The sequence below is a fragment of the Protopterus annectens genome, chromosome 13.part0 (genome assembly GCF_019279795.1).
Source record: "Protopterus annectens isolate FY-2018-M chromosome 13.part0, PAN1.0, whole genome shotgun sequence".
Classification (NCBI taxonomy): domain Eukaryota; kingdom Metazoa; phylum Chordata; order Ceratodontiformes; family Protopteridae; genus Protopterus; species Protopterus annectens.
In genome coordinates, this window is record NC_056747.1 from 288,467,133 (window position 1) to 288,483,260 (window position 16,128).

Consider the following 16,128-nt stretch of genomic DNA (forward strand, 5'->3'; position numbering starts at 1 on the left):
AGTACGTACATTCATACGTCATCTTTATGCCCTATGTTGTGAGTGGGGAGCATACGCGTGATGTAAGACATCCTTGAAAACCTAAGGCTTTGGTGTACTAGCCAGACAATGGGCTACCCTTGGCAGGGGATCCCTTTAGAAAAGAATACTGCAACAGTGATAAGGAAGGACATCACCTGTTTGACAAGAAGTGAGGAGGAGAGGATTTTATCTGGGAAGGGAAGACAGCAAGGGTCAAGTGGAATAAGATGATTCTACCAATAGAACAAGGTGGACTAGTATTACCTAATTTGAGGGGGGAATTTTAGAGCAACACAGTTAAGGCTCTTATACATAGCACAGGCAGAAAGCTATATATAATTCAAGGTGGAAGGGGATGACAACGATGCAGGGAGGAAGCTCAAGAAATAATGAGAGATTGGGATTTTGGATGCAGACCCTTAAAGAGAAGAGAAATCAGACAGTATTATATTCATAAAATAGTAGGGAGTATTCTAAGAACCAAACCAGCACGAGAATGGAGAAAAGAGATTTTGCCGATAGGGTTGACTTCAGTCAGGGATACAAATAATAGGCAAGATGGGGCTGAAATTTATTGGTGCAAACTGGCAAAGGAACCAAGGTATTGGGAGCTAAAAGGGAAAGATAATAGAATGGGAGGAGGCCAACATTTATTTGGACTGCAGGTTAGAGATTGCCTTCCCTATCAAGGATTGATATCAGAGTACAGGCAAAGGGAAAGAAATAGGGGCCTCCTAAATGAAAGACCAGCACTGGCAGAGTTTTTAATAGAATCTAGAACAGAAGCTGCCGTTAAAAAAGGAATAATTAGTAAAGCATATAAAATACTGCATAATTACGAGACTCAGAGGAGCTTAGAAAGGATTGGGAAGAGATATTGGATAAGCAATTCACAAAGAGACAATGAGAGAATATATGTATATCTCCCAAATATGCGAAAAGAGTCTACAAAATTTAGGATCTTTGCCTGGAAATGTTTACATTGATATTTTTATACCCCAGGAAGACTACAAAGAATTTTTCCTCAGGTAGCGAGCAAATGCTGGAGGTTTGATGGGCAAGAAAGAGGTAGCTGGGAACATATTTTTTTGAGGTATGATGAGCTGGCAAGACTTTTGGGAATCCCTACGGGCTGCTCTGTCAGACATGCTGGGTGGGCAGATGGGACTGACTGGAGAGATTTTTTTTGAGTTATGCTACAGAATCGGAACTGCCTAGACATAGTAAAGCCTTGCTGAGTCCAATTATGGTGGCTGCCAAAAAATCAATTACTAGAAAATGGAAATCAAAGTCTAGACCAACTTTACTAGAAGTAGTGAATATAGTAACAGAGATAAAACAACTGGAATTGGGATCTTTAGAAAAGAGAAGGAGCAAACTACATACAAAACAATGGGAATTGTGGGAACAGTATATGCAGAGCAGGAACGAGGTTTAAGGGGCATGATTTGAATGAGCTACAAAATGCTTAACTGACGATGACTAGAATGTTTATAAGTGATTTATAATGTTTACAACTGCAGTTGTTTCAATGGTGTCTGTGATGTAAATAAACTGTCTGCTACTAAAGTGATATGATTTTTTATTTTTTTCATTTATATAAATGTAAAATTGCCAAAAAAGGGGAGGAAGAGTAAGAATTAATTTGTTTAATAGACCGGAGTTTATTGAAATTGTTGCTAGAGAAGCAGTTGGAGGAGCTGTTTGAGAGGCCAAGTTAAAAAGAATGGTTTTAAAAGTAAGCTATGGGGAATGGTTCTGAAAGCTTTGGCTACATCCAGAAACTTTGGAGAAACCAGTTGGCCTTTATGTCTAGCTAGGTTAATAGTGCTGGTGCTATGCCCTGATCTGGAACCATGTTGTATGGGTGTAAGGAGGTTGTCCATTTGTAAACAAATTATTGATTATAAATGCATTTTTCAAAGATTAAGTGGAAAGAGGATGGCAATGGGTCTAAATCTGGATATAGAACTGTAGTTATCCCCTTATGAAGTGGAATAATGTGAGTTTTTTAATACGCCTGGGACATGTGAATACTGAACAGCTCTATTTATGAGAATGGATACTGGAAAGGAAATTGATCTAGCTATCTTTTGGAAATCACCAGGAATTCTACCTGGAGCTAGTGTACTTGGTTTAACCTGAGGTATTTCTTGATTGTTGTGATGGCCACTGTCTGAAAACAAAAAGAATTGAGTATTACTGGACTTGTAAGTGAGATGGAGTGGGATGTGTTCAGGTTATTAGAGGAGGTTTAATTGTTTTGAATTTGGTTGTGAAGTAGTTTATTGATAAAGTAATCACTGGAAGTGTTGGCTATTTCTTCAGGTGTACAATGGGAGTTGGGGTTTTCTAAGTACATTTGAGGCAGGGTATATTATTTTAGATAAGGTGGCCCAGAATTATCTACAATTTTGTGTTTTAGCCCCTTTAATTCTATATACAGGCCAAGCATTTTTTTTAATCAACCAAAGAAGATGATGTGGACAGTAATTAATAAAAGTTGAAGGATTTTATTTGGGAGGTGTCGCATGACAAGTCAGGATAAAGCAGATGAACGGTTGTGGGTTCAACTCAAGCAGCTTTATTATACACAAACATCAGGAATGAGGCTTAGTAACTTAAATAAACTTATAAACAGACTGACTACTATACGCATACATGTTAACACTCTGGCTGTTCTCTCAAAATGGCACTGCTGCCTGCACATGCTCACTATTTATATGCACGTGCCTGCATTTGGAAATGCTTCTTAAGGTGACTAACAGACGGTCTGTTCTACATCCTCCCTCTTTGAGAAATAGATCACATATCAAATGACAGTATTCAATGACATGCAGTTACACAAATGATCTTTTGACATGCAATTGCACAGAACTAATTCTTTGACATGCAATCATACAAAATTAGACACACATAAAACAATCATGTCCAGGTTGCTGTGTATTTCACTCTAGGTCTACAAATACAACATGACCATGTAACATAAAAATTAGAATTGGATCTACCAATGAGGACCGTCTTCAAGGAATGTTCAACTTTGGGGACAACTGAGACATCAGGAATGGGAATAGATACTGAGACATGTTCTTCAGTATGAACACTCTCAGGGTTGCTCTGAGATCTAGAGTCTGGATCATAGGTACGATGCTGCGATATCATTTCTGACACAGAAAGATGCCTGCAGTTTCTTCTGTATTCTACACCCTCAGACTCCACTAAGTAGGATCTCGGCTCGGAACATATGCCTCTCATTTGACCAATTTGATCAAAGCCTTTCGCCGTTTGCATTCTGACTGTCCCTCCTTCTTTTAACGAATGAAGAAATCTGCTCGTTTTATCATAGCTGGACTTCTGAAAGGAACGCTTCTTAAAGAGTTGGGCTTTGATTGCTCTGGTGTTTTTAGCATTAGGCACCAACAAACTAGAACTGATAGGCAAGGTTGCTCTGGTTTGCCTAGATAGAAGTTGCTGAGCAGGTGAGCCAAGTAGGTTGTCATGGGGTATATTTCTGAGATTAAGTAAATTCAAGAAGATATCGGTATTGTAAAGCTTTGACCAAATAATTACTTTGCACTCTGTAATGCACGTTCAAGCAAGGCCATTTGATAGTGGGTATTCTGGATTACTAGCAATATGGATAAAGCCCCACTCTTTTGCAAATTTCTGAAACAAATGAATGGTATACTGGTACCATTGTCAAATAACTTTGGACTACCATGGACGGAGAAATGACGTTTCATCTTAGTAATAACAGCACTTTACATTAGGTTAGGTAGCAAATCGATCTCAAATCAGTTCGAATAAGAGTTAACCAACACTAAGTACTGCTGATTGTTCCACTCAAATATGTCAGTGGCTACTGTTGAGAAAAGTAGTTCAGGAACCAGGCTTAGCAAAAGTGGCTCTTTTTGCAAATGCGGTTTAGTACTTTTGCATACTGAACATGAAGAAAGCACTTTATCAATGTCCTTTGATAAAGAAGGCCAAAATACTAGTCCTCTTGCTCTTCTTCTGGTAGAATCAGAACCTGGGTGGCCACGATCCAAAATCTGAATGTATTCATGTTGTAAGTAAGTAGGAACAATAACTTTAGGACCTTTGAAAATGATACCTTCTATCAGCATCTTTTGTTAAGGATTTTTTTTATTTATTTATTAACATTTGTTAAGGAAAATAAGGTTGTACTTCTGGTGGTACACAAGACTGCTTTGAGGGCAATCCAACACTGATGAAGTGGTTGAGCTTCTACAAAATTGGATCAGTCTTTGTATGATCTCTCTGCTAAAGTCTCGTGGTAGAAAAATTACACACTTGTATGACATTAAAGTAAAAACTCTCTGCATAAAGCTGTTCCATGGTATTTCGGGACGATCTGGATAAGGTAATGGCCAGAAAAGGAAGTTTGTTTTTTGTATAGACCATTTTGAAATTTTACTTTTGTAATCAGAGCATCATTCTTTGTAGTCTTGCTGGAGAAGTATGCATGGGCATCTTTAAAATACTGACTAGAGGTTGATCAGTTTTGACTTGGATAGCCTTGGCCATAAATATAATCATGGAACTTTGAACATGCGAACACAATTACCAGAAGTTCCTTCTCAATTTAAGCATACTGCATCTCAGTTTAGGTAAGAGTTCTAGATGCAAAGGCCAGGTCTGCCCCTCTTGAAGAATAACTTGCACCAAGACTGAAATTTGAAGCATTGCAGGAAAGAATTACTGGGTTGTGGACATCATAGTATCTCAATGTAGGCGGACTGGCAACTTGCTCTTTGAGGTTATCAAATACTCTCTGATGCTGTGCCAACCATGACCAGGCAACATTTTTGCATGTCACCTCTCTCAAAGGCGCTGATAACTTACTAAAGTCATGAATAAGATTGCCCATACAGTTAATTATACCAAGAAAACACTGTAGGGCTTGCACATTGTCTGGGGCTGGCATCATAAGAATTGCTGCTTGTTGGACGGGTCTGGTCATAAGCCTATACTGGTAAAGAAATGACCTACATAAGCAACTTCTGGTAGTCTGAATTTACATTTCAGAGAACTGAGCTCCAAGTTCACTTCACGTGCTCTGTCTATAACTTTCCTGAAGTTTCTGTCATGCTCTGCTTCACCATTACCTCCAACCAGTAAATCATTAACTATTATAGCACATGGAGAGCCCTAAAAAATTTGCTCCATTGCACGGTGAAAGACTTCACTGGCAGAATTTATTCCAAAAGGCATCCTGAGGAATCTATCTGCCAAATGGTGTGCTGAATGTAGTCAGAGAAGATCTGCAATCAAGCATTACTTGCCAAAATTAACTCTTTGCATCCAAGACAGAAGAAACACTGGCATCTGGCATGAGGGCGGAAACCTCCTCAACTGTACGCATAGGATGATTAGAAAGCCTTTTCAAGTCTCTTGGGTCACTGCATATTCTGATTTCATCTGAACTTTACTTATGAGCAGCTACCATTAAAGACACCCAACTCAGTTGGTTCTGTGACTGTACAAATCACACATTGCTGCATCATCTTGTCTAACTGGACCTTAACTTTGTCCTGCATAGCTATTGGAACTCTCCTTGCTGGTCTGACCACTGGACTGACCTCTGGGTCTACTTTCATGGAGTACACAACTGGACGTTTGCCTAGCTTGCAATCAAAAACATCAGCATACTCTGAGAAAATAGCATAATTGAAGCTGGAACAGGGACATGTGCTTACATGATGTACTTCTTTGGTAAAAGAAAGCAGTTTCATTCTTAAACTGTCTCTGAGACCTAATAATGACTGCAGAGGTCTTCAGACTACATAAAATTGCAAGCTGCAACTGTTCCCAGTCGAATAGCATGAAAGCACTACTCAGCCTTTGGTTTGAACCTCTTCACCTCCATAAGCAACAAGCTTCGCACAATTAGCCAAATTAAGTTGCTCACCAGCTCTCACTCTAGCAAACGTTTCTGCTGACATAACATTACACTTTGAACCAGTGTCTATTTTGAGCTCCGTGGGTTTACCATTAATCAGGACAGTACAAAACACTTGGTTCTTTGCCAACAAATCAACTATATTAACCTTTTCACCGACCACTGACACACCATCTACATAGAAAGTAGGGTTGCAGCTTTCGTCATGATTGCTTGATTTACAAAACTTTTGAAACTGGTTCCATTTTTTACACTTGTGGCATTGCTGACCAAATGCTAAGCACTTCTCTCTTTTAGACTCATGACTGACACCACAATTACGACAGTTAAAATTAAGACTTTACTTGGGTTTTGCTAATTCACCCTTATACTGCACTAAGTATTTCCGTTTTGGTGAGCTAGTCTTGCAACATGGTAGAAAGTTATGTGTCCTCCCTGGGAATCCAGCAGGGGTTGCAGCTGCCATGTGCTTAGGCCTGCTTCTGCTTACCACATGCTGCATGCTGTCTAGGCTTGCTCTAGAGGCTGCTGAAATCATGCTGTTGTCACTTGTAAGCATATTTGTGTGCCTTTCTGTGAGCTCATGGATTTGACAAATCTCTATAGCTCTGCTCAATGTTAAATCACGGTCACAAAACAAAATCTTTCTTGCTGCAGCCTGTCCTTTATTAACTCCTCTTTCAAAATCACCAAATCTGCAAGTTTTAACCTTATTTCTCAAGTCAGTAATATAAGCATCAAACGTTTCACCTGGCTTTTGGTCTCTTGTATAATGTAAGTGCATCTCTAACATAACATTTGTCTGGGGGTTGCACATTTCTCTAAATTTATGTTTCAAGCACTCAGGGTCCTCACTTTATTCAGCCGGTACACCAGTATGGTGGCTTTCACCTTCTCCTGCATACACTGCTGGTGCATACACAAATGAACTTTCTCTTTCGATGGCCTCTGACCCAGCCAAGTTAAGCAAAATGAATGCCCTGGAACATGTATCTTTGTCAGAAAAAGCTGGTTGTATGAAAATATTGTATTCCTGCTCAAATACTCTCCAATTCTTTGCAATACTATGATCAAACACAAGTGGATTGGGTCTGCGAAATGCCACTGCCATATCAACACACAGTAGTGAAGGTGCTTAAAATTATGTACAAACATACACGCGTAAATATATGCCAGAACTTGTAATTATGCCAACTGGCACAACAAACTCTTTGAAACAACCACACTTTGCCAAATAAGTCTCCGTAGCACAAGAACAAGTTAAAAATCACTGTACTTTGCAAAATCACCCCTTATCAGTGTATGAAATACTTTGAAATGACTGTACTTTGCAAATTTTTGAAATGACTGTACTTTGCAAATAAACTGTACACAGTACAAGACCCTTTCAAAATGGCTGTACTTTACGAAATAACTCTGTACAGTGCAAGAAACACTTTGAAATGGCAGCACTTTAGGAATAAATGTACACAGCACAAGAAACTTTTTTTGATGGTAATGGTTCAGTCCGTTCTTCCTTTTTTGGAACAGGATGATTGGATGTGCTCAGAAGACCTTCAGGATGCGTACCACCACTTAAAAATGCACAGAAGCTCCAGAAGGTTCTTGACTTTTGGCTAGGAGCCGGTCACTACCAATTCAAAGTACTTTGCAAAATAACTATATTTTGCACACGGCAAAAACTGAAATAATTGCACCGTAATAAAGCACACACTCTGATGCACTTTGAATAACTCTAATTATGCTTTAAATGGCTTTGGTCAATGCAAAAATAGTAGTTTATGCCCCAAAACAGTCTTTTACTAAAAAAACAAAACAAAAAAACATGCAGTTGCCTTGCTCTTTAAGCTTATTTTGCCCTTTTACTCTACTCCTTATGTCCATGTAGCCTCTTATCATGCTCATACTTTTCTTGTGCTCATTTTACTTTAAGCATGCTCATTATGCCAGCCAAAGATAATTCTGAGCCCCATATTAGTACTTCTGATAGTTTTATCAGATATCATGGTTTCAAACACTTTGTTTAATTAATAATGCATTTTGTGCTTCTCGTTTCATTAATAATGCGTTTTGTACCTTATGAATGCCCAGTTTAATTTTTTTTTGCAAAATAAATAATTTGTGCAAGTTTTTGGTTACCTGAAGCTGGTTTCTGGCCCTTTTTGTTCGTTTGAGCACTATCACCCAACATGCTCAATAAACCTTCACCGTCAACTCTGCACCTCATGGCTTGAAGAAGTTGCACTCTCAGTCCTGGTTCTGACACCATGTCGCTCGTCTGGTCAGGATAAAACAGACAAACGGCTGTGGGTTCAGTTCAAGCAGTTTTAATATTGCACACAAACACATCAGGAATGAGGCTTTGCAACTTGCACTTAAATAAACTTTTAAACAGACTGACTACTGCACTCATACATGTTAACACTCTAGCTGTTCACTCAAAATGGCACTGCTGCCTGCACATGCTCGCTGTTTATATGCACATGCCTACATCTGGAAATACTTCTTAAAGTTACACACACACGTTCTACAGGAGTAGAAGTGAGATAACAAACTTCCTTGTTATTTTGGGAGGATCAAAGTCACCTGATTTGAAGGTGTATTTTACAGATATACAGTTAAGGCTCACACACAACACAAGCAGAAAGCTACAATTCAAAGTGGAAATGGGTGATAATGAAGCGGGGGGGGGGGTGTAATACAAGAAATACAGAAATGAGATTTTGGAGGCAGATCTTTAAGAATATGAATACAATATTCTGTATGGCTGTTAAAAGTAGCAGAAAGTATACTAAGAACTAAGCAGAAAATTGTGGGAACAATACATGCACAGTAATATTTTGAAGGAGGAACGCAGTTTGAGGGAAGTAGGAATTGAGTGAGCTATGTAATGCTGGATTGACAATGACTATACAGAAGATTATATGCAATGTATAAGGTTTGTAATTGAGAATGTCAATATGGTTTTAATTTATATAAATGTATGACTGCCCATATCGTAGGTCATAATTCAATAAATATTATTAAAAAAAGAATTAAGCCAACACAGGAATGAAGAAAAGATTCTGCTGATAGGAATGACTGCAATTAGGGGTACAGAGAATAGGCAATTTACTGGAAGAGGCTGGCAAAGGGGCAAGAGGGAGCTGGAAATTACTGGAGGAGGATGGCAAAGGAACCAAGGTACTGGGAACAAATAATTAGACAGGAAAATGTATTAGAATGGGAAGACAGTTGGGATTGCAGGTTAGTGATTGTCTATACTCTGATATCAATCCCGGATAGGAAAAACAAAGAGAAAGGACTAGGAGAATCCTAAATGAAAGATCTGCACTGGTGGAGTTTTTAAATGAATCCAGAGAACAGAAGCTGCTGTTAAAAAAAAGGATAATTACTAGGGTATATAAACTATTGCATGAATCAGGAAACAAATATAAGAGGTTAGAAAAGATCGGGAAGAGAGAGATTAGATATGCAATTCACAAAGAAACAATGGGAGGACATATGTATGGCTCCCACATACAGAGCAAAATCTGGCATATTTAGGATTTTTGCCTGGAAGGGTTTGCATACTTTTGTACCCCAAGCAGACTCCAAAGAATTTTTCCTCAGGTAGATAGCAAATATTGGAGGTGCAATGGGGAAGAAAGAGGACCTAGGAGCACATGTTCTCAGAGCGTAATGAGTTGGCAGACTTTTAAAATTCCATACAGAGTATTCTGTCAGGAATACTGTTCAATCAAAGGAGTTGACTAAGGAAATGACTTTTTTGAGCTGGGATACAGGATCCCAATTACCTAGACATAGTAAGGCCCTATTAAGTTTAATTCTGGTGGCTGCCAAAAAGGTAATTACTAGAAAATGGAAATCAAACTCTAAACCAACTATATTTATATGGATCAGAGTACAAAAAAATTAAAGGAGTGACAAAGCAGGATGTAGAATGGCAGTCGTAGTCAAATCTTAATCTGAAAAAAGCAGGCTTCTTCTGCTTATATTTATTTTACATTACTATCACTATGTTTTTTTCTTAACATGTGTGCTTTTGAGTAGTCGTATAGTGCTATCCCACAATCTGACTGGAAGTAGGAGGAGTTACTCTTTTAGGTATGCAAAGTGCATTCTAATTAGATGTTCAAGTTTTCAGTGTCTGCAGGTTGGGAGAGTGGGTGTGGTGGACTGAAAAATAAATAATTTTCAGAAAACCATGACAGTTTCTGGAAAAAAGTTCTCAATAAAACTACTTTCTGTCTGCAGTGGAACACTTCATAAAGTCTCGCATGTAATGAATCAGGAGTCAGAGAAAAAAAAAGAACTCAACTCAGTCAAGCACAAGCAGATGGAAACCTAATAAAATGAGACAAAGGTCATGCCAGTTTGACTAAATTCTATTCCAAGACTGAATTAACATGGAGGTGGACAAGAAAAACAATGCAGATGTTGTGCATTTGGGGCTACAGTGAAGCATAAGAAGCATTGGGGAAGGGGATAAAATGGTAGAGGATTACAAATAAGCAGTTTATAAGTGGACCATTGCTATTACAAAGGAATTCTTAGGATTTAAAAAAAAAAAAAAAGTAAATCAGTGAAGAGTAATGGAATTCAATGCTGGGACCAAACCTGTCTGGCACATGTCTGAAAATTTAAAGGATTTAGAGGACACAAGCAGTATTATTCTAATGATATAAAGACTGATGTGATTTTCTTGGATGGTGGGGGCTGGAGGATAGTCTCCAGGAGGCACACTGTGGAGTGCACTGAAAAGTAGTACCTCGGGGATTTAATGCAAAAACAAACAAGTCCAATCTTATGCACTTCAGAAGGGAAACTTGCCAAAAAGAAAAAAAAATACATCCTTAGTGACGTGACCTTAAGTGGGACACTAGAGGAAGAATTTGCATATAATACCACTTCTACACTGAATCACAATTTTCAATGTAAAAAGCCACTGGCACAGACTAAAAGGAAGCTTGGGTGCCTAACAAGGGCATTCTTTCTTGACACACTGAGGACCTGAGGACAAATACAAATGCTGAATGGACTTCAAAATGCAGATGTCATCCAGGCAAAGCTAAAGACAAACTTATCTAAATTACTACTAAAAGGTCTTGAGGCTAGACTTTGGATCTGATCTGGACCCTGTTGTTACAAGGCAAGTCCGAGAGGAAGGCAAATATGAAAAACAGAGAAGAGGATTAAGGGTGAAAAAGGCAAATGGGTGCTGTTCATGCCCAACTGCGGAAATGTTTTGTAGAAAAAAGACTTATGGTCCTAGAATGTTTTGTCAGAGGCAGGAGTAGTGTTCAACTAATAAGGTTTACAGATGCTTGAGAGAGAGATAGTAAAAAGGATGCAGCAAAAGTAGCAAATGGAAAACTGTGCAGAGGCTAGCTACAGCAAACTTAAAACAATATCGTTACATCTTCACTCATGTGTGGACATATTTGCCCACACACCCAGAAGGTCAAAAGATCACTTTAAGTTCTATTTTGTTCTAGAAAGCAGGACACACATGGTATTTAATTTTGTTTAAAAAAAAAATCCTGTACAGACTGATACCTATTAAAGTACACATTCCTGTATGTACAACACTTAAAATAAATAAGTACTTCAGAATAGTTTCTATAAAAGCAACAAAAAAGGATTAAAATAAAGTAAAAATGAACTTACCGAGCTAAATCAAGTCTGTCAAGTTTGAGTAGTATTTGCACAGTCATAGCAGCACTACAATGGAAAAACAAAATGTATTTTAGTCAAATAGAGCTATCTGCTTTCTGTAATGCAAGTATTTATTACTGCTTCAGCAGGATGGACAACAATGGTATTTAAAAAACTATGCAGGATTATTTCTTAAGAATCTACTCACTTACACAGCATTTTCCTACTAATTACATTTTTTACATACTCACAAAATGTCAGTCTAAAGAAGTTGTAAGGTCAAAGGGACTGACATTTTTGATGCCTTTTAGGGTGCAGGATGAATGCTTGCACAGTTAAATATCAAGAAATGTTTCACACTAAACAAATGGTTATAAATAGCAGGAAAATATACATTTTTTCCATGGGGAGACAAAACTGCATTAAAACAAGATTTTTCAAGGGCCTTCACACACTGGGGCACATTCCATGCAATTCACTTTATAATACAGTCAAATTCCATGGTTGCTGGAACTCGAGAAATGGGAGATGCAACAACTTCTCACAACCAGTTTCTCATTAATAACAAATGATCATTACAGAAGTTAATTAGCTCCTTTTCCTTCAAAGGTGCCATCTCCTTTTGGACCATTATAGGACCATCAAATCTTGCAGTTGTCCTTTCACTATACTGGACTGCTCCACTTGTACTGAGAAGCTGATTGGTCAATAACCCCTTAGACAAAACTGTCATTCTCCCTCCTCCCTACACAGACCAGATGTAATTTCTCATCCATCTCCCCTTCCAGCCTCGCATAGCCATATGTCAAATCAGAGATGTGGTAAAGCCACACAGAGAAACCCTTCATGAATATGCCACACAACTCCACCAGTGTACCAGAGTTTGACTAATGGCTTAGTCACTGGTGGAATTGTGTGGCATATTAATTTGTCAGGGGGTGTGTGGAGTATGGGCTCTAGTAGCTTATGATACCTCGTTCATCCTGGGAGGCAGGGAAGGTGAGCATGTTTGGGCACACCATGGTTAGTGACTGGTGGAGACTTGGGATGGAAGTGTGGGGTGTTGCCTACAAGGGAACAGGGTACTGGCTGAACAGCATGTGGAAGTGTTTACATGTCACAGTGCCCACTAAATGCCAATCCCTTGAATACTATGCATTTATGCATAGGAGGGAGGAGTAATGGAATGGGAGGGGTACACTCTTTAAGCAGCAGTATGACACTGCCCCAGGATGTCTCAATATCTTGAGTGTCCCTGAACTTGGTTGAAATCCAGGGAGGACAGAAAGGTTGAGTAGCTGCTGATGGTCAGCTCTGGAGGGAAGCAAAAGACTTTGCAGCAACATAATTTCCAAAGCCTATGATTCTTAATATCCCTGATATGCTCCTGTAATTTAAACCTTAAAACTCCTACTAGTCTTTCCAACACAAGTTACAGCAACACATCGGGTGACAATCCCCACTGAGTTGCCAGTGAAGGGTTTCTCTGTGTGGCTTTACCACATCTCTGCATTAGAGAGTCTAATCCCCACTGAGTTGTCAGTGAAGGGTTTCTCTGTGTGGCTTTACCACATCTCTGAATCAGAGAGTCTTCTTAACTTAATTTACCAACCTGCACTGGTTAATTAGCATGGATGGAGAGAATCTTTTGTTAATCCTAGTGTATATTCATTTATAAAAGAATATTAATTTTGTAGTATCATACTCCTTGAATAGGTTTTCATGAATCCATCGTCTTTGTTATACTGATCCAAAAAGATTCTTCCTATATTTAGAGATAGCCTACAAGTATGATATCATGACATCCTCACAGCTATAAGCCCTACTCAAGAACATTTATATAATATCCTTTGCTTCTATCCAAACAGTTACCAAGTGGACTACAGGCTTCGTTTTCCTAATAAATACTTACCATATGGTAATGCTCTCAAAAGATTTGATAGATGGTGACTATTGCAATGCAGATATTCTTGAATGGCAGTGAGTTTCCCATAGAACTTGGTAATCATTTACGACACACTACCACTTGAAATAGAAATACTCAAATAAGTTGCATTGTTCTTTGACAACTGATAAGAAAGCTGTACAATAAATATACTTTCAGAAAAAGACATTTCCTGACATGATGGAGGTCCCTTTGACATAAGATCAATAAATAGTCACTGCATCTATCTGTATCTACGACAATAACAACCATTACTCACAAAACATTTGCTGCGGTGGTGGTGCTGCGGTAGCATTGTCGCCTCACAGTAAGACGTTGTCCTGTTCGATTCTCAGCTAAAGCGTCTTCTGTGTGGAGACATGCATGAATGAGAGTACCTTCATTGAAGGTTGTGCGTCAGGGCTGGCAACTCGGCACGTAAAAATCTACTGCCAATCATTAGCGGACCGGAGTTCCGCTGTGGCGACCCCTAAACGGGAAAAGCCGAAAGACACAATAACTCACAAAACTTTTGCTCATTTATACATCTGTTCTTAAAAAGGGTAATAAAAAGTGGAATATGACAAAGTAAAGAATGCACCCATTGTTAGATGGTAGACTTTACACATACACAAGTGAGAACATTCTGAAGATTCAGATGTATTCTCAACTTACTGTATACAAGAGGTTTTCATTCTTTTAAAGATATGTTACAGAAGACAAGATTGTACCATTCAACTAAAATCATTATTATATTTCATTTTACTCTGTATTAGGATCAAACTATTTATGACATATTTACAAATATTTATATAATAAGACAGAGGTGGATAGTGACAGCAACAAAAAGGAATGTTCAGTGTTCAATTTTTGTCAACAGACGATGAAATCATGACACTGTAGCTTTTTACAATAAACCAACAATATGGCCATTGCATATTTTTCATCCTTTGAGCTTGCACTAGTATCCTGTCTATTCTATTTTTGCCTGGTGATGGACTGCTTTGTTTACATGTTCCTTAAATTACCAGAATTTTCCAAGGATGTTTCAAACACATTGCAATAGTAGTCTGCATCAACCTGATATACAATTAACAGTTAGGAAATGCATACAAAATCCATTTCAATGAGACAAATGGACATTACATCTTAAATGAAAACAAGACATTTAATAAAATCTTACAATCCTCCCTCACAATACACTAAACAAATTTACTTTTTTTTGAATAGTGGACAGATATTTTATCTGTGTCATAAACATGGATTTTAAATAATTTTAATAGTTGTGTTTTTTTAAAGAAAAATGTATACTTAAATATATTTGAAATGTGATGTACAATGTTAAATCATATGTTATAATACACGATGTACTTATCAAATTTTAAATTTTGCGAAAAGTTATATCAGTGTAATACAGAAAAATGGAATTTGCACTTGGCAATAGTTTTCAATTAGGTAATGTACAGCTTAATTTTGTATGTCTGCTTGTAAGTCAAATTTTTGAAATTATGAAATAATTTGACTGTATAATGATTTCTGATTATAAACTAAGACACTGAGATTTTACTCACACTTTACACGCTTGCAGATTAAATTTGCAAATTGCACCTTTTATCATTTTCAGATGGTTTTATTAGCATGTTGTTCTTTCGGCTTTTCCCGGTCAGGGGTCGTCACAGCAGAACTCTGGTCCGCTAATGATTGGCAGTAGATTTTTTTTTTTTTTTTTTTTTTAACTGTGCCAAGGTGCCAGCTCGACGCCCAACCTTAAACGTATTCATGCATGTCTTTTCCAATGCCACTCGACTGCGGGGAAGACATGCAGACTCCACACAGAAGGCGCTCCAGCCGAGAATCGAACGGGAGAACCTCTTGATGTGAGGCGACAACGCTACCGCTGGACCACTGCGGCTTTTAGATGATTTTATTAGCATAACATGAAAAATGTTGCCACCATTATTTTTTTAAACAAAATTTATATACGCCGTCAGTATCATTATTTTTTTCTAACATTACCATTATGTAATGTACACTTTATTCTGAAGGAAATGAAGCCTGACATTTCATACTTTGCAAACATTATTAAATAACTAGTGCTACCTATTTTTATATAATTAATGTAACTTGTCTTCATAACATAATGGTGGGACAAAGGCCCCACAACAGGGACAGGTTTTAAAAAATGCTGATGTCTGAATAGAATGAGTGGTGATGGGAGTTTGTAAAGTCTATTCTGATAATGTATGCATACTGTCGAAACTGTTTAGTAATGCTATTAGACAATTATTATATTATGCATTTGACATTGCTGTATTTTTGATAGAAATTTATGAAACTGAGCATTTGAAATAGATGTGGTTTTGATTTAGTAAATATACAGAGTTAAATTTCTGTTATAAATAGACACCCTCATGTAAAGAGAAGTTAAACTTTAAACAAATATCACTGTAAAATAAAACTTATCGCTATTAGAAGCATTTTATATACTTTGGATGATCATTGCTTCAGATACAGAAACTGGTCTAAATCACTTCCACGGAAACACAAGTACTCGAACACCTATCCATCGACCCCAATACAGTGAATGACTGTTGATCGAATG

General features: G+C 37.9%; 1 protein-coding gene across 1 annotated transcript in view; it reads right to left on the reverse strand.

Annotated features, from left to right (window-relative positions):
• The window catches only part of COPE (COPI coat complex subunit epsilon), a 515,037-nt gene that overhangs the window by 421,061 nt on the left and 77,848 nt on the right, over positions 1–16,128 (reverse strand). Inside the window, exon 5 of the mRNA XM_044053853.1 lies at positions 11,615–11,668. Coding sequence (XP_043909788.1) covers positions 11,615–11,668 — 54 coding nt within the window. The remainder of the gene's footprint in view (positions 1–11,614; positions 11,669–16,128) is intronic.